Below are 24,016 nucleotides of genomic sequence, written 5' to 3'. Positions count from 1 at the left end.
TTGCCCAGTCACCCAGTTTTGTGAGATCCCTTTGTAACTATTCTCGGACTTAACTATCGTGAATAGTTTTGTATCATCTGCAAATTTTGCCACCTCACTGTTTATCCTTTTTTCCAGATTAATATGTTGAATAGTACTGGTCTCAGTACTGACCCCTCAAGGATACCACTATTTATCTCTCTCCATTCTGAAAACTGATAATTTATTCCTACCCTTTGTTTCCCATCTTTTAACCAGTGACTGATCCATGAGAGGACTGCCCTCTTATCCCATGACGGCTTACTTTTCAAAAGTCAATTTAAATTAAAGACATTTTTTTAAATTATATTTTTTTTAGAAATCTAGATCTGTTATGTGTTTTGGTGTAACTTGCATTTTCCTTATGTTAAATTTGCATTATTCTAACAAAACATTTACTTTAGTCATATCTCTTTTATATGTTGCAGGTCAAAGTGAAAATGAAAAGACAAAAAACAATACAACAATTTTTCCACTCAAAGGCCTCAAAAACTAACCAAGGTGAAGAATACATCAAGAACCAAGAATATATCAACATGTCATCTGAAGGTTCAAGTGGTATATCTACATCCGACCAGCCTGAAGCACAAATACAGCTACCTACTGAAGAAACAGTGTCTCCAAAACCTAAAGGCAGTTCCCAATCTTTGTCGGTCAAACTGTTCCCATTTATTGAAGTTACAACAGATGGCTACTGGTGCACCTCCTGCAAAAAAGCTTACAAAGAAGGAAATCTTCCCAATGCTACAATTGGTAAAAGTGGAGGAGCTTCGTTTGTCAAACCGATCAGCAAAGCCAATGCTGACAAACTACGTGAAAAGGCTGCAAAACACCAGGCCTCTGGCATGCATCAACATGCAGAAAGCCTTATAAGCCCACTTTCAAAGCCAATTTTAGAAGTACTTAATGAGGCTGTTAAGAATGCTGGAGACACAACACAGTTTATGCGAACAAACATGGCTGTGACATCCTACTTTCTATTTAAGCAAGAGATACCACACACTACAAACTGGAGGCCAATGTTAAGTGTATTGTCACTTGTTCATCCTGACGTGGAACACTGGTTCCGAACAAGACCAGCAAATGCTCACTATCTTTCTGCAAGAAACTCAACTGACTGGCTAGAAGCATGCGGTGCAACAGTGAAAGACTCAACAGTTGAAAAAGTGAAGAACTCTCTCACCACATTCAAAAAATTTGCATACATGGCTGATGAATGCACCGATGCAAATGGGCATCAAGTATTGAGTCATTGTGTGCATTATCTTGATGTCAGGGGTAGGCCAGTAGATGCATTTCTAGATGTTCAAGTTATAGAAGACACATCGGCTGTATCTGTGACAACCCACTTCTTGGAAGAGTTAGATGCTTGTCAATTGGACCCCAAACAGATGGCTGCTTGTGCATTTGATGGAGCTGCAAACTTCTCTGGAAGACATGGTGGAGTACAAGCTTTGCTCAGAGAAAAGTGCAACCCTAATCTCTCCTATACACACTGAAGAGGCCATCTACTTCAACTAGCACTAGTACGAGCTGCAGAATCTTCAAAAGACATTAAAAAAGCTATAAATTTAGTGTCTTCATTATATTCTTTTTTCAGCAAGAGTCCAAAAAGACTGAATATCTTGGAAAATATAGAAGATACACTTGGACTGAAGTTCAAATTAGTCCAACCTGGGAAAACCCGCTGGCTTTCTCATGAGCGATCCTTGGCTGTTGTCTTAAAATTGCTTCAGCCATTATTACTGGCTTTGGAAAGTATCTTCCAAGATGGGATGGATCTAAGTAGTGAGGCTGGTGGATTACTTTTGCTACTACGTTCAGAGAAGACTATTGCCATTCTCTCTCTTGTAAGTCTATTGTTGAAACCACTTGGGTCATTAAACAACGCCATCCAGGCATCTGCTACAACAGTAGTAGATCTTTGTCCAGCAATAGAAGCTACATTTGGATCACAGAGACTTATCCACTGAAAAAGTACTGGAAGAAGCAAAGACTTCAGTCCAGAAGTTGACTAATGAAGGCATTTATATTGAATCCTTAAGTGAAGATGACAAGAAGTGTTTGTTAAGACAACTGAAAAAGTACACAGACTTGATTCTTAAAAATCTACAACAGCGACTTCTAGATTCTACTCAACCTCTACGTAGCTTTTACAGATGCCTGTCCTGTAAAACACCAACAGTTGAGTGGAGTCAGGCACTACCAGCAATGGGGCTGCCATGTGATCAGGAAAGAATAGAGAATTTGAATACAGAATGGAATATCATACGACGAATGAATGAAGATTTGACTTCAACTTCTTTTTTATCATCACTAGTGGCTCGACCTGATCTTTGTGTTCTGTTTCCTGGGATGAAAGAAGTAGGAATTCATCTCTTGCTACTCCCAGTCACAACAGCTACAGTTGAGCGTTCTTTTTCATCACTAAATAGAATTTTGTGTTCTGAAAGAAGTCGCCTTCTGCCTGATCATCTGAATGAACTAATGAGCATATCAATTGAAGGAATGGAAGTACCAGACACACGAGAATCCACTGAAGATGAATGCACTGCATTCAAGCAATTCATTAACAGAGTTGTGCAAAATTATAACAAGAAACCAAGAAGGATGTAGACATAGTGCTTCATAGAAGGCTTGAGTAGCCAACTTTAATTTGTCTGATTTTAAAACATGAGTTAAATCTAATAAAATGGTCATGAAACATTTTTCAGTTTTTACTATGGTGCCATACAGCCCACCTTTACCCTCATAGTCTCACCCCTCATTGGCCCTGACACACCCCCCCTTGTAAATTCAAACACCCCCCCTAATTTCAATTCCTGGGGAAACCACTGGGTGTAGACATGGTCACTCCTGGCCTTAAAAAAATCTGTGACTCTATGAAAACAGCACAATATAAGCTGCAGGAGACAAGAGATTGGAGGAGAATGGCTGAATCTCAAAATAGGGAAAGGAGCAACAGGCACACAACACCAGAAAAGAGTGAAACCAAGACAAATGTGAACAAAGAAGCTCTGCTGGCTGGACATTAATGGAGCTGAACAGGTAACAAGGCATTGGCTTTACCTGCTGATTGAGGAGACAACGCACCAGGAAGATGAAGGCTCCCTGCAGGCTGTTGATGATGGTGAATAAATACGCCATGACCATGGCTGCCGCTTTTGTTTGCAGCAGACCAAGACTCCAAGTGCAGCCCAGAATGAAAAGCTGGGCGATGGCTTTAAATGTCAGTAACCTGGAGTAAAGCAGATGGAGAGAGCCCATTACAACCCTATGCAGAGAGACTAAGTCAGTGGGCTCTGTGCGCAGGATGGCTTACGCCCTCCAAGTAGCAACTATGCAAATTTCCCCTAGGGACCAATGCTTCTAGACAGCGATTCTACAAACAGGCCCTATGCCAACCAGATGAGAATGGCTTTTACCGTCCCCTTCACGCTCTATGGGCCTGCTCCAAAGCACAGAGAGAGACTGCCATTGACTTCACTGAATTTGGACCAGGCCCCAGTTTGCCAGCCCTTCTGCATCTTGTTCATTTCCTCATTTTGCTGCAAGCAGGCTCTGGCCATCAGTACCACACATCTGGGGGCAGCTGTCATTTCAATGAGCTGGGCTAGTGAAGGTTTTACACCTGTTCTCTAATTCCAGGTAGGTATTTCTCCCCTCTTTTTATTCCTGGTCCTTCATGAAGTATCAGAGCATCTTACAGCTATTTACCTTCAGAACCATTCAGTGAGGTAGGACAGTGCCCTTATCCCCATTTTCCAGATGAAGAATCAAGGCATAGAGAGTTTAAGCAACTTGCCCAAGGTCACATAGGAAGGCTGTGTCGGAACAGGGAGTTGAACCCAGGTCTCCCACAGCCCAGACCAGTACCCGAAGCACTGAACCATCCTTTCTCTCCCATTCTGATTGACTTGGAAACCGCAATAATAAAGTCCTGCAAGGAGAACACCACATTCGCTAGAAACCATGGCTTGCCATTAAAGATTTGGTCCATTAGTCCTTACACCGCACTCATGATATGGAATAGGTCACTAAATGATTGAAGGGTTTGTTGTATGCCCGTTGCTGTAGCATGTGAGAGTACAATGCAGACTGACGGAACCAGATACTAAAGTCAGCTGACAGCAAAAGCAGCCTATGCATAGCCATACCAGGCAGATTCAGCCTTGGTGTAACTTCCTTGGTTTCAGCAGAGTTACAGATTTTACCTAAGATTAATTCATGTATAGATATTTGTATAGCACCCAGCATTGTAACGTCTGACTTGAAGCGGTGTTATGTTCCCAGCTTTGTCACTGGCCTGTGGTGTAACACTGACCACATCAATTTCCCTCTTTCCCCTCACATCCGTTTTGTAGCGCGGGCAGTGAGTATATAACCGCGCAGTAATAATAGTGACATAGTAAGAATAAAGGGCAAAGGGCTAAGGAATGAGTAGCAAAAACACAAAATACCTGTTGACTGACACCTATAAAATAGCTTAAGCAGTTAGCATGAGTGCAAGGCCTTACAGCCTAAGTAGACGTAGCTGCTCAGTATGTTAGCATAAGTCAGTAAACTAACAGTTATCATAAGTCACAAAATGTTAAAAGGCTTTTTGTTTCTTGTTTTGTAATAATCACGTGATGCAAACTGCTGATGGGTAATTGCAAAAAGACAGTTACTACCAGTTTAAAGTATTTTTAAAGGAGGACATCAGCAAATGCCTAACCACAGGTAACCACAGTAATCCAATTAACATATGTTAATGAGCTTAGCAAAGTTAATATACTAACCTGTAGAATAAGAGCACCCTAACAATATAAAGGTAAAAACCTTAAAATAAGGTTTAAAAAATATGGTTTATATATGCATAAAAAATACAAGGGCCTATAAAACATCTAGTCTCAGGAACAGCCATTAAAATTCTCCATCGGCATGCCAAAGACAAATCAAAATCTGTCTCACTCCTTAAAGCTCTCCCCCAAAATAAAGTAGCATATACAGGTAATGGGACTGGTCGCGCTCACATTGTTATACTGTCCTACTGGTTTAAATTGCTTTATTTAGACTAGTCATTGAGACAATAAAACATTGACAGTTACAGAAGGTCTTTGCTAAGTGCAAGTGTTTTTATTGCTGTGCCTGCCCTCCTCAAATTGGGTCTCTTCTCACCATTGTGAATTATAAATCCCAGCGACCATGGCCACATGTCCAGCTCTTCCAGAAAACACAGATTTCGCAATTAGATACCAAGAAATCACTGTGCAGTTTTCCTCATGCTGTCTCAGTTGTGCATAGCAAAAGGCATCAAACTAGGCTGAACAAAACACTAGAAAAAGTCAAGTATCAGAGGGGTAGCCGTGTTAGTCTGGATCTGTAAAAAGCGACAAAGAGTCCCGTGGCACCTTATAGACTAACAGAAGTATTGGACCATGAGCTTTCGTGGGTGAATACCCACGAAGGGTCTCAGCTGCTTGCAGGACCAGGTATTCAGTGTTCTGTTCTCCATGATTTTCTGATACCAAGTCTGCATCACGCTGGAATTTCCTCAGTTTAATTGAGCCAAGGGTGCCTGTATCAAACACCCCCCCTGCAGAAGACTAACTGGACCTCTCAGGCAGGTTTAGCACTTTCCTACCTTGTGTTTTTGAGGGTGGAGACATCTGCATTGAGGGAGGAGATTTTGTCTCTCAGGATCCAGAGGGTTGTGATAAAAAATGTTAAATTCATCTGTGGAAACAACACAACAACTCGAGTGGATCAGACCCCAGGTCCATGTAGTCCAGTATTCTGCCTCTGACCGTGGCCAGTACCAAGTGCTTCAGAGGCAGGGATAAGCTCCCCCTATATTAGTTCTCCCCTTGGTCTTGGTAGCTAGAGCTTGATTTAAATCCTGAAGCCTGGGGTTTAATATCCCTTCCAGAACTTTTCTTAGCCCTGATTAGAACAACTCTGGATCTTATTCTTGCTCCCCATATAAATGCCCAAATCTTTTTTAATCTTGCTAAAATTCTTCATGGCTTCACAGTGCCTAGCACAATGGTACTTTGATCCCGGATGGGAGCCTCTAGCTGCGATTGTCATCTGAATCCTTCCTGCACCACAAGACATCACTTTGGGCACAGATAAGGCTCCGCCATCCCTCTCTCTTCTCAGCTGCTCTGTCTGTCCTCTGTGTTACGTTCCATAAACTTTCCCTCTCTACGTATTGTTGGATCATAGAAAGATTCTCTCAGCTGCCCTCTTGTCCATGTTCCTCCAGCTGTCCGGTTTCACACCTGCCATAGCTGAAGCTCTGGTTTCATTCATAACACCCAGCCCAGACATTTCCATCTTCTCTGCTGTATAACTTGGGAGCTAAGGAGGTGCTGAACTCTGACAAATCCCAGCATTTGGTATCAATTCGTTACACTCCATTGGAAACAAATTGTGTGTGATTTATTAATTATTTATGATTTTACTGTCATACAACTAAAGAAGGTGCCACTGTTACCTTATCACTTTCCAGGGAGTAAATCCACGGTAGCTAGGCCACAACTCACTCCTTAAGCAAACATCCCAATGTCTGACTCATCTCACTTTCAAACACCTTTCCCTGCGGCATAAACATAATTCATCCTAAATATACTCACCACAATAATAAGGCAGACCGGTCCAAGGAAACTCCAGATGAAGCCTCCCTCTATTGTGAGCCAGCAGCTAAAAGGCAAGAAGGAAAAAGGGTAACAAATTATCCCTGGCATTAAAATGAAGTGAATTCTCTCCTTTTGGTTGTCGGAGTTGATCTCTGGGTGGGGTGGAAGATGCAGGGCGAACGCTGCCTGCTTCCCTTTATGACAGTCTCATGGATGTAGCTTGCAGAAACTAGTCTTATAAGAACATAAGAATGGTCATAATGGGTCAGACCAAAGGTCCATCTAGCCCAGTATCCTGTCTTCCGGCAGTGGCCAGTGCCAGGTGCCCCAGAAGGAATGAACAGAACAGGGAATCATCAACTGATCCATCCCGTCGCCCATTCCCAGCTTCTGGCAAACAGAGACTAGGGACACCATCCCTGCCCATCTAATAGCCATCAATAGACCTACCCTCCATGAATTTATCTAGTTTTTTTCTGAACCCTGTTATAGTCTTGGCCTTCACAACATCCTCTGGAAAGGAGTTCCCCAGGTTCACTGTGCATTGTGTGAAACATCAAGAAACGGGGATCGTCGAATATACTGTCTCTCTGTAATTCAGCCAATGAGTTGAGTGGGTAATGAGATATCTGTTTTCCCTCTGGGATGGGTGCTGCACGTACTGTTTGGAAGTTCCGTAGCCACCAGGATTCACCGCTGCAGAAATAGCCACCACCAGGGCTGGGAATCCATAGCCAAACGGGTACACGAATCTCTTCTTGAACTGGCTGGCACTGGTGTAATTCACGACCTTCAGGTTCCTGACGGTGAGGAAGAGGTGCAGCCCCTCTAGTAACATCCAGCTGAAGCAGGCCAGGAAGAGATAGTGTAGAAGGCCAGCAATGACAGCACACACCACCTGGTGGAGACAGAGAGCTCAGGGACTGAGAACATCTAGCTCGCGGAGATAGGGGAAGCGTTAGTTATTTGATGTGTCCACTCCAAACAACCATTCTTGGGGAGGGATAGCTCAGTGGTTTGAGCATTGGCCTGCTAAACCCCGGGTTGGGAATTCAATCCTTGAGGGTTCCATTTCAGGAACTGGGGTAACAAAAAAAAAAACTATCTTGGGATTTCTCCTGCTTTGAGCGGGGGTTGGACTAGATGACCTCCTGAGGTCCCTTCCTACCCTGATATTCTATGATGATTAAACTCTGGAGCCCAATTCTCATTTTACTGATGCTGGTGTAAATCTGGGGTACCTCCATTGAGGCCAGTGGTGTCAAAGCAGTGTAAGAAAGTTCAGAATCCGGACCACTGAATTTATTCTGGGCATTGTGATACCAGGCATGTGAAGGGGCCCAATGGCAAAAGCAATCCACCTTGATTATTAGTGCATCACACAGGTTGTAGCTTGCAGTCTGAATGCATCCTCCACCCCTCCCTCCACAAGCTCTCTGTGCCATTCTCCCATTCTCCTCTTCCTCAAGGACTCCCTGCAAATCCCCACATGCCTGGACTCATGCCAGGAGAGATGACAGTGGTGGGGTGGGGGCAGTGATGAGCTGCCAAAATCTTAACAACGGGTTCCCTATAAAAAGTTCTGATTTAACAACGGGTTCCCTATAAAAAGTTCTGATTTAAGGGATGTGCGACAGCATGTATTTTTTGTACCAATAGGGTTACCATACGTCCATATTTTCCCAGGAGGTGATTAAGAACCGAAAAGCCTGACATGTCCAGGAAAATACAGATGTATTTTAACCCTACCTAAAGTTCTTTTTTAAAAAGATGGGGCTGAACTAGAAATGAGCTCCGTTTCACATGTGTGGGTGGTGATCAGGGACAGTCTCAATTTTTGGGTCTTTTTCTTATATAGGCTCCTATTACCCCTCACCCCCGTCCCGATTTTTCACACTTGCTGTCTGGTCACTCTAGGGTGTGCACATGTGTGGGTCCCAGCTGCTCCCTGCCCCCCCCCCATTAAAGCAGGTGTGCAGGGTTACTGCCCTGGGAACTGCAGGGCACCAGTGGATGTGGGGCTGGCTGCAGATAGGGGCGTGGGGCAGGGCTAGCTGGAGGCAGGGAGTGACACGGGCTGGCTGTGGGCAGGTGATGCAGACGGGCGGGCTGCGGGTGGCTGTGGCAAGGGCTGGCTGCAGGCAGAGGGTGGCTGCAGGCAGAGGCTGGCTGGGGGCAGGGGGTGGGGCAGGGGGTGGGGCTGGGGGCAGGGAAGGCGGGGGAGGGGCGCAGACACTCACACGGGTGGGGGGGGGCTGGGAGCAGCAGGAGGCAGCCGGGGACTCACCAGGCAGCAGCAGCCGGAGCCCCAGGGCCAGAGCTCCAAAGAGCAGGAGCAGCAACAGGTCCAGGAGGCAGCTCACATGGCTCTCGCAGCGCCACGCAGCGCCCCCCGGCGGCCGGGAGGAGGAATTACAGGCTTCCCAGGCAGAGCCCATCAAAGCTTCCCTCGCAGGGAAGCTAGTTAACAAGCGGTTCTAAAACCGCTTCTAAATTTAACAACGGGTTCGCGCGAACGGGTGCGAACGGGCTCCAGCTCACCCCTGGGTGGGGGTTGGCGGGAACATACCATTGTCCTGCATTCATCATCCCTTGGTAGCATCTCTGTGTGGCCCCCCCCTTGCTTCCTCTCCCCCCCATACCAAGGGCTCCGTATGTGCCCCATTCCCCTTGTTATTTCATTACAGGAGCACTTAGGGGCCCCAAACAAGTTCAAGGACCCGTCGTGCTCAGCGCTGTACAAATACACAGTAAGAGTGTGTCTACACTGCAGCTGGGAGCATGAGTCCCCAGGAAGCAGTCCAGGCTAGCCGCCCACGTACAATCATGACCGAACCTCTGGGTACTTACTCAGGCAGCTGGCCCAAGCTGCTGAGGCCGCATTGTTATTTTGAGTGTGTTAGCTCAATCAAAGCTAGCATGTGTCTGAGCACTCTGGGAGGCACCCCCGCCCCAGCTGCATGGAGACCTACCTTAGAAGACAGTCCCTGCCCTGGAGAGTTTATGATCGAAATAGACAGGATACATAAAAGGGGCATGAATTTTGCATGATTTCTTTACCTCATTGGTGACACTGTTCACTGTGGTGAGGAAGAGCAGGTCGGCCAGGAAGAGGCAGAGGCAGAGCTGCAGGTGAAGGGAGGTGCTGATGTTGCGGATGGAGCGGCACAGGAGGAAGGTGAGGATGGCAAGGAAGAGGCAGAGAAGGGAGAGGGTCAGTCCCACATAGGTGATGATGGTCAGTGGATAACTCTCCTATAAAAGGAAAAATTAAAGAAAGTGTAAAGTTTGGAAATCACGCTGGAGAAAAAGGAGCTTTGAAGTAACCGGATAATTTCCCAGGGCAATCAGATCTCTTGCTCCAATGTTGGAGAACATGGAGGACCCATCTGCTCCCTGCCCCTTTCACTAGGTAACTCAGAGGAGCAACACATGTGTTGATTTTGCAGCTCCCAGATGATCTCTGAATCTCATGACTGTAAACTAATTGGAACCAATACCCGGCTGACTCATGCCCCATGCCACCTATCTGACATCTAACATGCTGACCAAGTGCACCTGATCATGACTTTCCTATTGGCTGGCTCCAGCCATTGTGCCTACAGCCAGAGGCATTACTCCTTTCGCGTAAGTGGTGGACGCCTGCATTTTGTGTGGTCGAAGAGCTCAGGTTTGTTCTTGCAAACAGCCACAGCGTCTGTGCGAATGCAACCCCAGCTTCTTACACGTGGACCATGAGCTTAAGCGGATGGTTGAAATACCTTGATAGCATGTGAAGCCATCAGGATGGCAAAGCTGGACAGGTGATTACAGGTGCAGGTGGTGTGAGTGCTGTTTTCACGGAGAAGTCTGCAGCCTTCAGTAAACCAGGGACCAGTGAGATTCCAGAAAACACAGATAATCTTGTCTTCCATTTCCTTTTTCTGGAAACAGAAATTGCAGCACCAGCATCAGCATTGTCCTTTAAGGAGCCAAGGGCTAGTTTAGCCCAAACTAAACCAAAGAGGAGCCAGAGCTTGACAGACAGAGCACTGGAATTGTATTCCTAGCTCTGTCGTTGACCTGATGTGAAATTTCTTGAGTAGTCTTTGTGCCTCTGTTTACCCTCCTACCCTTTGTCTCTCTTCTTTGGGATGGGGCCCATGTGTTTGTGCAGTCCCTGGTATAATTGGACTCTGCTCTCAATGTGCATCTACGTGCCACTATAATAACGGATATCGGTTTCACACCAATATAAGCCCATTGATCTGGATTGGGGTAAATGCGAACAGAGTCAGGCATCCAAGCTGACGCTCCACTGGTACAAAATATTGCGGTTTAGAAGTTCACCTGGGAATTTCCATGCTTTTTGAAGGCTTTAGGGTGGATATTGCTGGACCCTTAGCATTCACCCATTTTCAATTTTAAGTTGAATTGCTTCCTCATTTAAACTTAATGTGGTGGAGAAGAAAGAGCCAGTGGAAAGCTTCAAATTGTAGGGCATCTGTTGTACTGATGGGCAAGGAAGATCATTTTAGTAGGACTGTAGGGGGCATTATGGGTACTGGAGGGCCCAGAGAGGAGGCTGCAGTAGATAGGTGGAAGGTGACCAGAACCATGGCGAGGGCAGAGAGGAAAAGCCAGATTTTTGGGGAAGATGCAGCATCAAGATTTGGCCTCATCTTGCGGGTAGAAAGGGAGGCAGAAGGAGTTGAAGATGACCCTCGTTAGTGAGGCCAACTGGAAGAGGACGGCAGTGTTAACAACAAAAGCTCAGAGAGAAAACAGTGGGGAAAAGCTCTTAGCCAAGAGGGGCCCCTTTTCCATTTCAAGCAGGGACATGTTTGCCAATCACCTGTTTATGCTCCAGGGTGAAGTTGAAAGGTTTGGAGAGGGGTCCGGGTTTCCCAATGGTCCCACTCACTACCTTCGAATTCAGCATAGTGCTACCCAGTTTGACATCCTCTCTCAGGTTTTGCTGGTCGATAAAGTTATTGTTCAGGATGGACTCGAGAGTGGCATACGATATGAAGGCAATGACTCCGGAGCCTGCAGGAGCAAAGATGCAAGAGGTGATACCAATTCAGCCTGTGTCCTGTCTGTGTCACCCCGCAATGAGCTGGAAGAGCTCTGGGCTGGTGGGCGCAGCCGAACCAGTGATGAGAAGGACACAAGTACAGAGTGATGGAACAGCTTCCCCAGGTTTGCACAGAGTGTTAGTGGCAAAATTGAGACTAGACCCCAGGACTCCTTACTCCTGCACTGGCCAACGAATAACACTTCCTCCTAGGGGCCCATCAGCCAGCCAGGACTCAGCAGAGCATGTTGCACTCCAGCTCCGCTGCCGCTAGTGCTGGAAAATCCATCCCCATCCTGGTCTGTCTGAACCCTGCAACCCTGACATGCCCTCTGCACCAGGGAAGACACAAGGGCACTGCTTAATTTGTGCCAGGGTTGAGACCCAGAGCCTCTAGGCTTGGCAGTTCAGAGCCCCGGCACCTCCGGGCCTGGCAGTTCAGAGCCCCGGCACCTCCGGGCCTGGCAGTTCAGAGCCCCGGCACCTCCGGGCCGGGCAGTTCAGAGCCCCGGCACCTCCGGGCCTGGCAGTTCAGAGCCCCGGCACCTCCGGGCTTGGCAGTTCAGAGCCCCGGCACCTCCAGGCCTGGCAGTTCAGAGCCCCGGCACCTCCGGGCCGGGCAGTTCAGAGCCCCGGCACCTCCGGGCCTGGCAGTTCAGAGCCCCGGCACCTCTGGATTTCCTGCGTCAGTTATGAAAGTAAAAATGTTGCTTGAGTCCTGGCACCTAATTGCTTGAGTCCCAGCCCCACTTTCATTACAAATTACGAACTGCACAGAGGGCTGGTGTAAAGCAACCCAAGACCCCCTGGGGAGTCTGTCAGGGCTGCTTTAAGGTCCCTCTGCCACCCTGGAAGATCTGGCCTCACAGCTGGAGCTGTGGAATGGGTTGGAGTGGTTGGATTCCTTCCATTGCCTGTCCAGAGAACTCCCGGATGGTACCTTGTTCCCTGGCGCCAACCACTGTCATGCAGTCAATGCTCATCAACTCGTTTTCAGCGTTCAGTTCGATCATCTTCCCTGCCCGACTGCAGTTATCCGTAACCCGCTGGGCCACGATGGCTGGGGGCGGAAGGACAAGTTCTTCACTGCGCTGCTTTGAAAACTACCCTCCATTTAACACAGAGCCTGATTCTCCTCCCACTCCCGTGGTAGAAGGGAGCAATGCTGCGGTAAAACCAGCAGAGCCGAGAGAAGAATCAGGAGCCCGGATTGTCTCTATGTCCTTTGTGCCTTGCACCTAGCACAATGGGGCCCTGCTCCATCATGACTGCGGCTCATAGGCACTACCACAAACCTGCTACTTGCTGAGATCAGAGCCCCGTTGTGCTGGGCACCATAAGCAAATGGAGCAAGAGACTGCTCCTGCCCCAAACAGCAGGAAGGATTCGTATCCCCATTTTACAGACAGGGAAACATAAGCACCAAGTGATTTGCCAAGGTCCATCAAAGAACCGGTGTCAGAGGCGGGAACGGCACCCAGCTCTCTTATGCTTTAGCCCAGCACCCTAGCCCCGACGCCACCCTTCATCGCAGAGAGCACTGCGGGTGGCACTCAGAGCTGTGTGAACGTTTTTCCTTTTTCTTACTCATTGTCTCTCCCGTGATAGTCTGTGTCTTGTTCCCGGGGCTTTTCCGAGCAGTTGCCAAAGCTGCTGATTCTACGCTCTGCAGAAAGATAGTGGCTACCAATGCGACCTCCTCCTTGCTCCCATTAGACTGCTGGGCAGTGGCATAGAAAAGCAAATCGATAGAGGTGGAGACTTCCTGAGGTTTAAACAGAAGACACCCTGGGTAAAGCAGGGGCTGTCAAACAGTGGCCCACTGGTTAACAAAGGGATGGTCCCATGGATCCACCACATATTCTCCCCATTTACCATCACGGAACATCCCAAGGCAGCTACAACTGCTTACATGGTTGAGTGATGTTAGGGAGGCTTTTAGGGTCCCCTCCCCCTCCACATGCTTCTTATAGTCTGGCCCTCTGCTCCACATGACTCCCATGGCACCCAGGTACCAGCTCCCATCAAGATACTGACTCGTTCCCTTTTCCCCAAGACATTCATCACCCACTCTTGACTGGCAGCTGAAATTCCACTCGCTGTTGGCTCCAGTCTACTCTTCTAGAGTAGAAGCAACTAAACCTTGTTTTCAGCTGCTTTTAAAGACTCCCCCCCAGGTTTATCTTTGGAAGGAAGTATCTGGAGACCAGTTGCAGCAGCTGGGGACGAGGAGGAGGGACTTTGCCTTGGAGGGAAGGGACTGGCAAATACAGGGGCACAGCGTCTGACCTTCAGCGATATTGACTGATTTCCATTGCCGCATGCAGATTCCAGGGTCTTTGAGGTCTCATTCAGGAAGGTGCAAAATCTGTTGTTTTGTTGGTTTCCCTGTAGGGGAATCATGGAAAAAGGAGTTAATGCTGGAACATTCCTACCTACCTACTGGAGGGTGGAAGATGGGTGTCCATGTCCCTCCGCCTCTCTGTTCCTTTTAACCCACTGTAACTTTCTATCCATCTTCTCTGTCTAGCTCTGGCTATTTCTCCATCCACCCATGTTCTCCACCTCCAGCCTTCTCTAGGTACCAGCTCTAGTCCATCCATCATCCCACTCCATCTCTGTCCATCCATACTACCCAACCCAGAAGCAGCACACACACTGTCTGAGTGAACTACACAAACTCTACACACACAACCCTTACATCCATTCTCTCCCTTTTCCCCTCTTGCCCTGCACACGAAGATGACCCAATTTGGAATCATTCGACACATACGTGCTGGGTGCTGTTGCCGCACAGACTTTTGAAATCGTCTCGTTGCAGAATCCTGGGCTGGCAGCTGATGAGATTTTCTAGGGAAAGAAGGAGGAAGCCAATATTGGGGCCTCTCTTATAAGGATCAAATCTCTTTGTGATGGGATCAAAGCATCATTACACTTCCGGGCACAGAAATGAAACCCCGCAAAGTCCAGTCGACAGCAGAGCTGATGCTAAAGCTAAAGGGACTGGTTTATGGGACCCAAGAAGGTGGCACCACTCCAGATGCAACTTTCCCCATAACAACAATATGAAAAAATTGCAGGGGGCCGTTGGCTCCCGTATGCTACTGCCTACAAACATACACAAACATGCAAGGGCCTAGCTACACCCACACTGGTTTGTGGGCAGTTTCTGAACCACAGACCACAGCACGTGCTACTAGAGGGCTCACAGACCGCTGTTAGCCTCTGGGGCCATCAGGAGCTGATTATATTCCCTGGGTTTCCCAAGGCGGCTTGTAGTGACTGGTACCTGTGCAGTCCAAGGTGTGGGAGTCACCAGGTTTCCAAGAGGTCCCACTGGGGGAAGAATAACCTGGAGAACATTGGCAGGTGAAACTCCCTCGGGTGTTGTTGCATTGGTTGTGAGGGCCACAGACTGGTGGGTCCTGAGAACATTCATTAACATCTAAACAGAAGAATATGGAAACAATTATTCATTAACGTCTATACCAGAAAACATGGAATCTATCATTGTGCAGTTGCCATGGGGAAGCATGGATATACCATGTTATGTTTGCTATGCTACAGTGATTACAGTTACACTCTTTGATAGTCCCTTGACTCTGCCCTGGAGAGACCTTAGAGCACAAGTGGGCAAACTATGGCCCGCGGGCCAGTTCCGGCAGGCGGGACCCTCCTACCCGGCCCCTGAGCTCCCGGCCCAGGAGGCTAGCTCCCGGCCCCTCCCCTGCTGTTTCCCCTCCCCCGCAGCCTCAGCTCGCCCCGCCGCCAGCGCAATGCTCTGGGAGGCGGGGCTGCGAGCTCCTGGGGCAGCACAGCTGCAGGGCCTCGGCCTGACCTCATGCTCCAGGCAGCGCAGTAAGGGGGCAGGGTTGGATAGAGGGTAGACGACTAGAGGGCAGAGGAGTTCAGGGTGGTGGTCAGGAGGGCGGGGGTGTGGATAGGTATCAGGGCAGTCAGGAAGGAGTGGGGGGTTGAATGGGGCAGCAGGGGGCAGTCAGGGGCAGGGGCTCCAGGAGGGCAGTCAGGAAGGAAAGGGGGAGTTAGATGGGGCAGCAGGGGGCAGTCAGGGGCAGGGGTTCTGGGGGTGGTCAGGGGACAGGGAGAAGGGCTGGTTGGATGGGGCAGGGGTCCTGGGGTGGCGGGGGTCAGGAATGAGAGGAGAGGTTTGATGGCACGATGGGGGGCAGTCAGGGGCGGGGGTTCTGGGGGCAGTCAGGGGACAGGGAGGGGTGGATGGGACAGGAATCCTGGGGTGCCATCAGGGGGCGAGAAGCAGGGGGGGTCGGATAGGGAGCAGGGGCCAGGCCATGCCTGGCTGTTTGGGAAGGCACAGCCTTCACTAACCGGCCCTCCACACAATTTTGGAAGCCTGCTGCAGCCCTCAAGCCAAAAAGTTTGCCCGCCCCTGCCCTAGAGTAAAGGCCAATAAAGGCCTTGTTATCTTTATAAACTATATGCTCTAATTCAACCAGGTTTTTGAGCTTAAGGTAGGAATGGCTGGGTGAAATTCTCTAGCCTGTGATATACAGGAGGTCAGATTATATATTATCACAATAGTCTCATATATCTGAATCCACAGAACAACTGTGTTAACACCCCAGGAGTTCCTGTGAGTCCTTCAGATGGAATCCACTGCCAATACAACAACAATAGAAATATTGCTCATGACACCAGAAACTCCATTTTCGTTTTCACGCTGGTCTTTTGAAGGTGCTGTCCAAAGGAACAAACTTCTTCAAAAGATGAGCATGGCAACTGAAATTCATAACTCTGCTAGTCACTAAAATCATGGTCTCAGGCCGGCTCTACAATACAGACCTATATTGGTAAAATACATTGCTCAGGGGTGTGAAAAATCCACACCTCTGAGTGATGTAGTTATACCAACCTAACCCCCGTGTAGACAGCGCTACGTTCAGAAGCCAGATTAACATATAGCCTAATTTTTAGCCCTGTTGTAGGCCCTCCATTCCATACTGAAGTAACAGCTGAGAGACAGCAGTGGGGCCATCGGAATTTTTTTGTCTCATTCGATATTGTTATGTACAAATTAATCAAGACTGTGGACTCAATTTATGGTGATTGTGATTTTGTCTTTGTGGGCTAAATAAGTGTTTGTGGGCCCAAGCAATACTGAACTTTGTACACAGCCGGCCTACACTGGACAATAGAAACCATGTCGAAGAAAGGAGGCTGGCAGACATTGAAGGAGGCCAAAGAAAGATGGCAAAGACAAAATGCAGTGCTGAAAGGAACTCCTTCTCTCCTAACGTTTTTTTCCTCCAGTCTGGTGGTGAGGAAGTCCAGGGGAATACCAGTCTAAGTGAACCTGCTGCACCTCTTGTGCCTTCTCTAGCTGCAGTCTCACCCCACTTCGAAGACTTTCCCAGTGACAGTAATACAAAAATACCCTTCTCCAGCAATCCAGGCGAGTGGGACATGACTTCTCAAGATCTCATTGCATATTGGACTGAGAAGGGCCCATATTGGACTGAGAAGGGCCCATATTGGACTGAGAAGGGCCGCGCTGCCGGAGTTCCAAGGCTTGGGCCTCGGTAAGCCCCACGGGCAGAGAAGCAGGGCCTCCCCAGGCAGCCAGCGTTCCAGCAAGAGCCGGGCACTGTCCCTGCAGCAGCAGCTCTGGGTGGTGCAGAGTTGGGAAGCTGCCAGGCTGGCGTGGGCTCTATACAGGACATCTCAAACAAGGGCTGTGGACCTGGGGGGTGGGGGTGAGGTGACCAGGGTGGCTCTGGGGCTAAAGGACCTGTCCCCTTGGTGTTGACCTGTTGCGCAGCATGAGAACCAGGGGCTGGTTGGACAGTATTCATGGCAGGCACTGAAAAGGTAAATGCTTCTGGCAGTGTATGGGGAAGAAACACAGCACGTGGCTTGGGTTCACAGGGACAAGCAAAGCTCCTCCAGCAATTATTCCATGGAGAATTTGCCTGTTCTTTGAAATCAAAGCTTTCTGCAGAGGGGGTTTGATTGGGACAAAGTTCCTCAGGTTTCAGTCCTGCCTGGTTTCCAGTCTGGCTTCCTGACAACTCGTCATCCTGGCTTCTTGGCAGGCTGCCTGGTAGGCTGCCGGGGACCGCAGGACTTCCAGGGTCTCCAGTTCGGGGACAGCCCATTAGACAGACTGCTGCAGTCTGGGGGCTCCCGGGGAGCTGGCTCCGGAGCTGTGGGAACCCCTGGAGCCTGGCTCCCCTTTAGCCCACCAGACAATTTTATTTTGAAATCAACCCACCACACTGATATTTGGGGGGATGGGCGGGATGACACATTTTTATCTTTTTGCAAAGAAGTGTGAACTCGTGTGTGTGTGTGTGTGTCCAAATCTCGAATTCTTAAAACCCTCCCCGGACCGGCACTAGGGCTCAGCTTTTGTGTCCAAGGGGCTCTCGGTTCTTGCCTGGCACCAAGAATGTGGCTGCTTCATACAGCAGGGGTCGGCAACCTATGGCACACGAGCTGATTTTTAATGGCACGCTGCTGCCTGATGGGACTCCAGCATGCCATTAAAAATACTGCCTGGTGCGGCAAGCTGCAGGGTCCGTGCTCCTGGGCCGGAGCGCCCGGCCGAGTGCAGCAAGCCGCCGGCCCCTTCCCTGGAGCTTCTTAAACATTTTGAAAACCTTGTTTATTTTACAATACAACACTAGTTTAGTTATATAATATATAGACTTGCAGAGAGACCTTCTAAAAAACATTAAAATGTATGACCGGCATGCGAAACCTTAAATCCGAGTGAATGAATGAAGACTCGGCCCAGCACTTCTGAAAGGTTGCCGACCCCTGACCTACAGCTTTCTGCGTCGGTGTCTGGCCGTGTTCCAGCAGGGAAGGGCTGGGGATCTGTGTCTGGGCTGGGAGCAGGGCCGTAGCCACCCCAGTAGCTGAGGGAAGCTGTGGGAGGCGAGACAGAGGCAGTGGGGCTGTCCTGCTGATCTTGCTTGGTCCCAGTGGAAGGGAACTAACTAGGAGCTGGTGTCAGTAGGGTCCATCTCTCACCCTGCAGGTGGGGCTGAATCCTTCCATTACACCAACCAGGGGCAGTGCACGCACCTTGAGGCGACGGATGATGCCGCTGACCTGGAGAGCACACGAAACGCCTTCTCGCTGCTGGGTAGCTGTCCCTGCCTGGTCTGGTGGTACCTCCGGCTGGGGGTGGGGAGTCGGGGTTGCATCCCCACCGGCTTTGCACGCTCACTGCGAGGCGCATGGGAGTCCCTGTACCCCATCAGGCCCGGCTCAGTCAGCCTGATGTTTGAGGAAGGTGCAAGGACCCCCCTAGTGGATGGTTAAGGAATGACCATCCCATGGTTCTGACCCCCACCCACCCCCGGTTCCCTGCTGGCAGCCGCCTGGGGCTTCTCGGGGGTGGGGGGAGCTTTGTCAATGTCACTGTAGAACGGGCTCCTGGCAGGGGTGGGGGCTGCTGGCTCCTTGTCTGAGCTGAAGCTGTTCCTGGGGCCAGCGGGAGGGGGAGCGGCTAGTGGCCCTCTCCATGGGGCTGCCCCGTGCCTGGCCTGGTGCGGTACCGTGCGCTGTGCGCTCTGCAGGGGTCCATGAGTCAAGCCAGCTGGAACTGTTCAGCCTCCTGGCCTCTATCCTGCACCTGGGCAACATCCGGCTCCGAGCGAAGGACCGGCACGGGGAGAGCTGCTTCGTTGAGGTAAGGGGGAGCCGGCTCCCTCCGCCCTGCAGCAGCCCTGGGGGTGTCCCCTCTCCAGCAGCCCTGGGGGCAGCAGACTGCCGGACTGATGACTGACGAGGGTGGCCCTTGCCTCAGCCCAGCTAGAGGGGAGGGGCTGCGGGGCAGGTGTATGGGCCTTGGGCTGTTGGCTTGGAATGGGGGGCTCTGCTGAGCCCCCCCGGAGGCTCTCCCAGTACTGGCTGGGGGTCATGGGGAGGGCTCCCTTCCCCACAGCAACACAGCTGATGCGAGGTTTCCGTCTCCGTGCAGCCAGGCGACAAAGCCCTGGGCCTGTTCTGCGCACTGCTGGGCGTGGAGAAGTCCTAGGTCTCGCGCTGGCTCTGCTACCGCAAGCTGGTCACAGCCAGCGAGACCTACGTGAAGCCCATGTCCAGGCAGCAGGCCCTGAACTCCCGCGATGCCCTGGCCAAGCACATCTATGGGCAGCTCTTCAAGTGGATCGTGGGCAGGATCAACAAAGCCCTGCGGGCATCCTGCAGGCAGCAGGCCTCCATCGGCATCCTGGACATCTACGGGTAAGGACCGGGCCTGCGTGGAGTCCAGCCTTCCTTGCTCGAGGTCCCCCAGGGACGCTGGACCAGCCTCCGCTCACCCCTGTGTGAAGGAGGGTCTGTGCCTGCTCAGGGGAGTGAATCCACACGGGGTCCTTCCCGGCAAAACCTCTTTACTAGCGAGCCAGCCAGGCGGCAGGTGCCCTGCATTAGCCCGGTGATGTGGCCTCAGAGCATGGACTGCCTGGGTGACTCTCCACACACCTGGCCAGTTCCCTGGCCAATCTCCTCTGGGGTCTTCTGAGCTGGCAGGTCCTAGCTCTCCTGTTCCCCTTCCCCACGTGGGGCGCAGGTGCCTACCTGGCAGACTGTCTGGGAAATCCAACTCCAGCCCCGTGTGGGCATGACTAGGGTATGAGGCTGGGCCGAGCTTGAGAGCGGCCCTGGTTGTCAGTGTTCGTTGGGCCGTAGCCGCGTCCTTCCCCCTCCCCATCTCCTGCTCTTGCTGGTGCACTTGGGGAGTGCTCCCTGGCCGTCCCTGCTGGGCTCCTGCCTAGAGGCTGTCGTGCGCGCCCCCCCCCTTCTTTGGAAGACCCGAGAGTTCAGGGCAACTTGCGGTGTTGCTGAAGCTTATGGGGTGGAGAGCAGTGTTAGACTCAGGGATCCTCCTCTCAGCTCCAGCACTGAACCAAGCTGGACTTGTTTCCCCCACTAATTCGGGGAGAGGGAGAGCTCAGTGGTTTGAGCATTGGCCTGCTAAATCCAGGGGTGAGAGTTCAATCCGTGAGGGGGCCATTTAGGGAACTGGGGTAAAAATCTGTCTGGGGCTTGGTCCTGCTTTGAGCAGGGGGTTGGACTAGGTGACCTCCCGAGGTCCCTTCCAACTCTGGTATTCTGTGATAATTCTCCTTGTTGAAAAGCACAAACCCTTGGAGAGGCCTTGTCAGCTCCCCTGTCGTCGTCCTCTCCTTCCTCCTAGTCACCCCCACCCCCGTCTCCCTTCAGGTTCGAGATGTTCACAGTCAACAGCTTCGAGCAGTTCTGCATCAACTACGCCAACGAGAAGCTGCAGCAGCACTTCAACCTGGTCAGTGCTGCCCTCCCAGCTGTTGCCTGCTGGGCTCCCGTACCCTTGGGGGGAGTCTAGAGCTGGCAGGCTGTCTCTGTACAGCACCTAGCGCAGCAAGGCCCGGGTCCATGACTGGGGCTCCTGGGTGCTACGGTAAAACAAACTAACTGAATTACCCGGGGAAGGTCACTGGGTACCTGAACGTCTGTTCTCCCCTCTCTTGTCCCAAGCCTGGTGCCCTCCAGGCAGCATGCTGTGGGTGTGGTAGTAACTGCCAACACCCCCACCCTTCCCCTCCCCTCCACACCTTGGGGAGCTGGCTGGGGAAGCCTTGAAAGGCCCCCTGAATGGCTCTTACCAGCTGATTGTTTCTTGCTAACTCAACTGAGTTTGACACCTCATATTGAATTCCCGGTCTGGCGCCTTAGTGCTGAGGCCAGTTAGGCCATGTCTGTAACCGTGCTCCGGTCACTGGGACCAGTCCAGCGGCAGCTGTTAAAGCGTTCACCAGAGAACAGTCTGACGTTGGTGCCAGAGATGTTTCCCCACAAACCCCTAATATCTGGGCTGGGAAACCTTTTTGGTCTCAAATTTCCTACAAAAATGCTTCTATCCCTTCCCCCCCCCATCAAAATGCTTTTTTTTCCTTAAAGGGTCAGTTTTGACACTGTTTTGGTCAGTGTCCCCACGGGACGTTTTAGGAACAGGCTCGTTTTTCTTGAAATAAAACTCAGTTTATACAAAACTTTAATTTAAAAAACGCTAATAGTCAAAATTGGAACATCGCTAAAATCAAACCCACTTTTTTAGAATTTCATTTTGTTGAAAACTTTTTAAAATCTTCATTCCACTTCTGAACAGAGAGTTTGAAAATCGGGGGAACTTCCTGTGAAACAGGATCTGTCCCCTGCTGGCTCAGCTAACGATACAGAGCTGCTGAGAGTCGCCAAGCCACTAAACAGTGTGCTGCAAAAATGTAAACTCGTCCGACGGGCCCTCGGCTCACCAGGCTCCTGCTTGTTTGGGGGGCAGATGGGAGCCGAGGTTCCACATCCTTTCACAGGCTGCCACCTGCCCACAAAATCCCATTCGCAGGGGTGAATTGCCATGTTCGCCCAGGGTTCAGCAGATGTCACTACCACTGGGGCTTGGGCAGCTGGGGTGTTTGCTGGGCTGGTCTCTGGGCTGCGCGTGTCTAGCGTGCTGGTTAGCCTGGAGGGCTGGAAATAGCAAAGGAGCCTATGGGAATCGGGCACCTGATTCCACTGTGGCAGGGACGTTCAGAGGATTCCATTCAGGGGTCTCTGCGGGGGGCTCTGTCCAGAGAAAATGGAGCAGGGGCCCGCCCCCCCGCAGAGTGCTGTTGTGCGGACTCAGCACCTGAGTGGCCCTTATGTCAGTTCCCCAAATCCCAGTCCTGGCCTGGCAGGGCCGTGCAGAGCCGCTGCAGTCAGGCCAACACAGCAGGCGGCCTAGGGCCCGATTCTCCCCTCCCTGCAGCTCGTGGTCACTTGCCGCCTGTGCAGCATGGCCAGAAGTGCCCTTGTAGTTGGCGGGGGAGCCGACTGCGCATCTTCCCAGGCGGAAGGGCTGCCCGCTGGCATGGCACAGTCAGGCAGCAGTGCAGGGCCCACTGAAACCTAGACCGAACTCTGGCTAACCTCCCCCAGCCCTGTGCGGGGGCAGGAGGGGCGAGAGCTCTGATCCCGTTCCCACCCCTCCCCGTAGCACGTCTTTAAGCTGGAGCAGGAGGAATACATGAAGGAGGAGATCCCCTGGACCTTCATCGACTTCTACGACAACCAGCCTTGCATCAACCTCATCGAGGCCAAGCTGGGCGTTCTGGACCTGCTGAATGAGGAGTGCAAGGTGAGCGTCCGTCCTGCCTCGCCGGGGGGCCAGCAGCACAGCTGGGGGCGAGGCCGGCTTTGGGGGGCGTGAGGGTCCAGCGCGCTCCTTGCAGCCTGGATAACGGGACAGTCTCTGGTCCTAGGCCTGAGCCAAGCTGTCCTCAGATGAACACCCTGCGGGGAACAGCCGACAGCTTCCCAATCCTGGTGCCTTGCTCTCCCCTCTTGTGAGGGGTGTGGAAGCTTGGCCGGGGGGGGGGCGGCATTGGGGAGCCCTGATGCTACGTTGCCCGTTCAAATGCTGATGGTGGCAGAAAACTGCTGCCGTGGGCTTAGGCCCATCCTGTGTGCAGGTGCCCACTGCCCACCACACTGGGCGTGGCGCTGCCTGGCAGACCTTGGGCTGGCCCTCGGCTGGAGAGCATGAGGCAAGCTGGGAAAGGCAGTTCATGCAGTGCCTGCGCCTCACAGCTCTGCACGTGGCACCCTGACTAATCCACAAACAGTGTCAACTTCCAGCCAGCCGTCCGGCTGCAAAGAAGCTAAGTCAGCGCCACCCCTGGTGCCTCCGAGAGGCACTCCTGGTCTTGGGGCAGCGCTCCACTGGCACAGGGCCAGAGCTCGGCTGGCTTGTGCCGCGTAAGAAATACAGGCGGCAGCACATGGGTAGAGGGGGCGGCTAAGAGGTCTAGGAGTTGGCTGCCTGCCTTCCACAAGGGCATTGCAAACTGTAGGGAGCGTCCAGCATATCGGGCAATGTCCCTCTCCCGGCTGGGCCCACTCCCGGCAGGCAGCTAGCTGGGAAGAGCTGCTAAACTGGAGGGGGTTCAGAGAAGAGCCAGGAGAGCGATCACAGGAGAATCTGCCTGATGGTGACAGCCGCAAGGAGCTCAGTCGAGTTAGTTTATCCAAGAGAAAGTTAGGGGGTGACTTGACTGCTGTCTGAATCTGTGTGGGGAACAAATATTTAATAACGGGCTCTGCACTCGAGCAGGGAAAGGTCTTGCATGACCCCATGGCTGCACATTGAAGCTGGGAATGGCGTACGTTTTTGACAGCCCGAGTAACCATTGGAACAGCTTACCAAGGCTTGTGGTGGATTCTCCATCCCTGATGAAGATGATTAATGAAGATGGATGGGGTTTCTGAGGTGGGCTCTAGGAATGATTTTGGGGGTAGCTCTCTGGCC

The 24,016-nt window shown here is 51.1% G+C and overlaps 2 protein-coding genes and 1 long non-coding RNA gene across 3 annotated transcripts in view; 2 read left to right on the top strand and 1 right to left on the bottom strand.

Annotated features, from left to right (window-relative positions):
* LOC123358068 overlaps positions 1–16,878 on the bottom strand; it is a gene marked incomplete at its 3' end in the record, with an annotated part of 49,391 nt that extends 32,513 nt beyond the window's left edge. Inside the window, exons 1-12 of the mRNA XM_045000844.1 lie at positions 16,860–16,878; positions 14,987–15,142; positions 14,471–14,547; positions 13,987–14,085; positions 13,285–13,462; positions 12,638–12,757; positions 11,476–11,669; positions 10,403–10,564; positions 9,702–9,896; positions 7,304–7,539; positions 6,639–6,705; positions 5,645–5,736 (exon numbers count right to left, since the gene is read on the bottom strand). Of these exons, the coding sequence (XP_044856779.1) occupies positions 5,645–5,736; positions 6,639–6,705; positions 7,304–7,539; positions 9,702–9,896; positions 10,403–10,564; positions 11,476–11,669; positions 12,638–12,757; positions 13,285–13,462; positions 13,987–14,085; positions 14,471–14,547; positions 14,987–15,142; positions 16,860–16,878 (1,595 nt within the window). The remainder of the gene's footprint in view (positions 1–5,644; positions 5,737–6,638; positions 6,706–7,303; positions 7,540–9,701; positions 9,897–10,402; positions 10,565–11,475; positions 11,670–12,637; positions 12,758–13,284; positions 13,463–13,986; positions 14,086–14,470; positions 14,548–14,986; positions 15,143–16,859) is intronic.
* Positions 16,879–17,221: 343 nt separating this feature from the next.
* LOC123358066 lies at positions 17,222–19,697 on the top strand. Its single transcript, XR_006575637.1, has 4 exons — positions 17,222–17,255; positions 18,719–18,826; positions 19,263–19,375; positions 19,667–19,697. It is a non-coding gene; the product is annotated as an uncharacterized LOC123358066 (long non-coding RNA).
* Positions 19,698–19,765: 68 nt separating this feature from the next.
* LOC123358067 (unconventional myosin-Vb-like) lies at positions 19,766–22,846 on the top strand (the record flags this gene model as incomplete). The annotated part of the gene is made up of 3 exons (XM_045000843.1): positions 19,766–19,932; positions 20,914–20,995; positions 22,706–22,846. Coding segments are annotated over exons 1-3 (372 nt in total), but the record flags the coding sequence as incomplete, so codon positions are not given.
* Between the last annotated feature and the right edge of the window lie 1,170 nt (positions 22,847–24,016).

This window comes from Mauremys mutica, unplaced genomic scaffold, assembly GCF_020497125.1.
Source record: "Mauremys mutica isolate MM-2020 ecotype Southern unplaced genomic scaffold, ASM2049712v1 001367F_np12_obj, whole genome shotgun sequence".
Classification (NCBI taxonomy): Eukaryota; Metazoa; Chordata; order Testudines; family Geoemydidae; genus Mauremys; species Mauremys mutica.
This window is presented reverse-complemented; position numbering and strand designations above follow the sequence as displayed.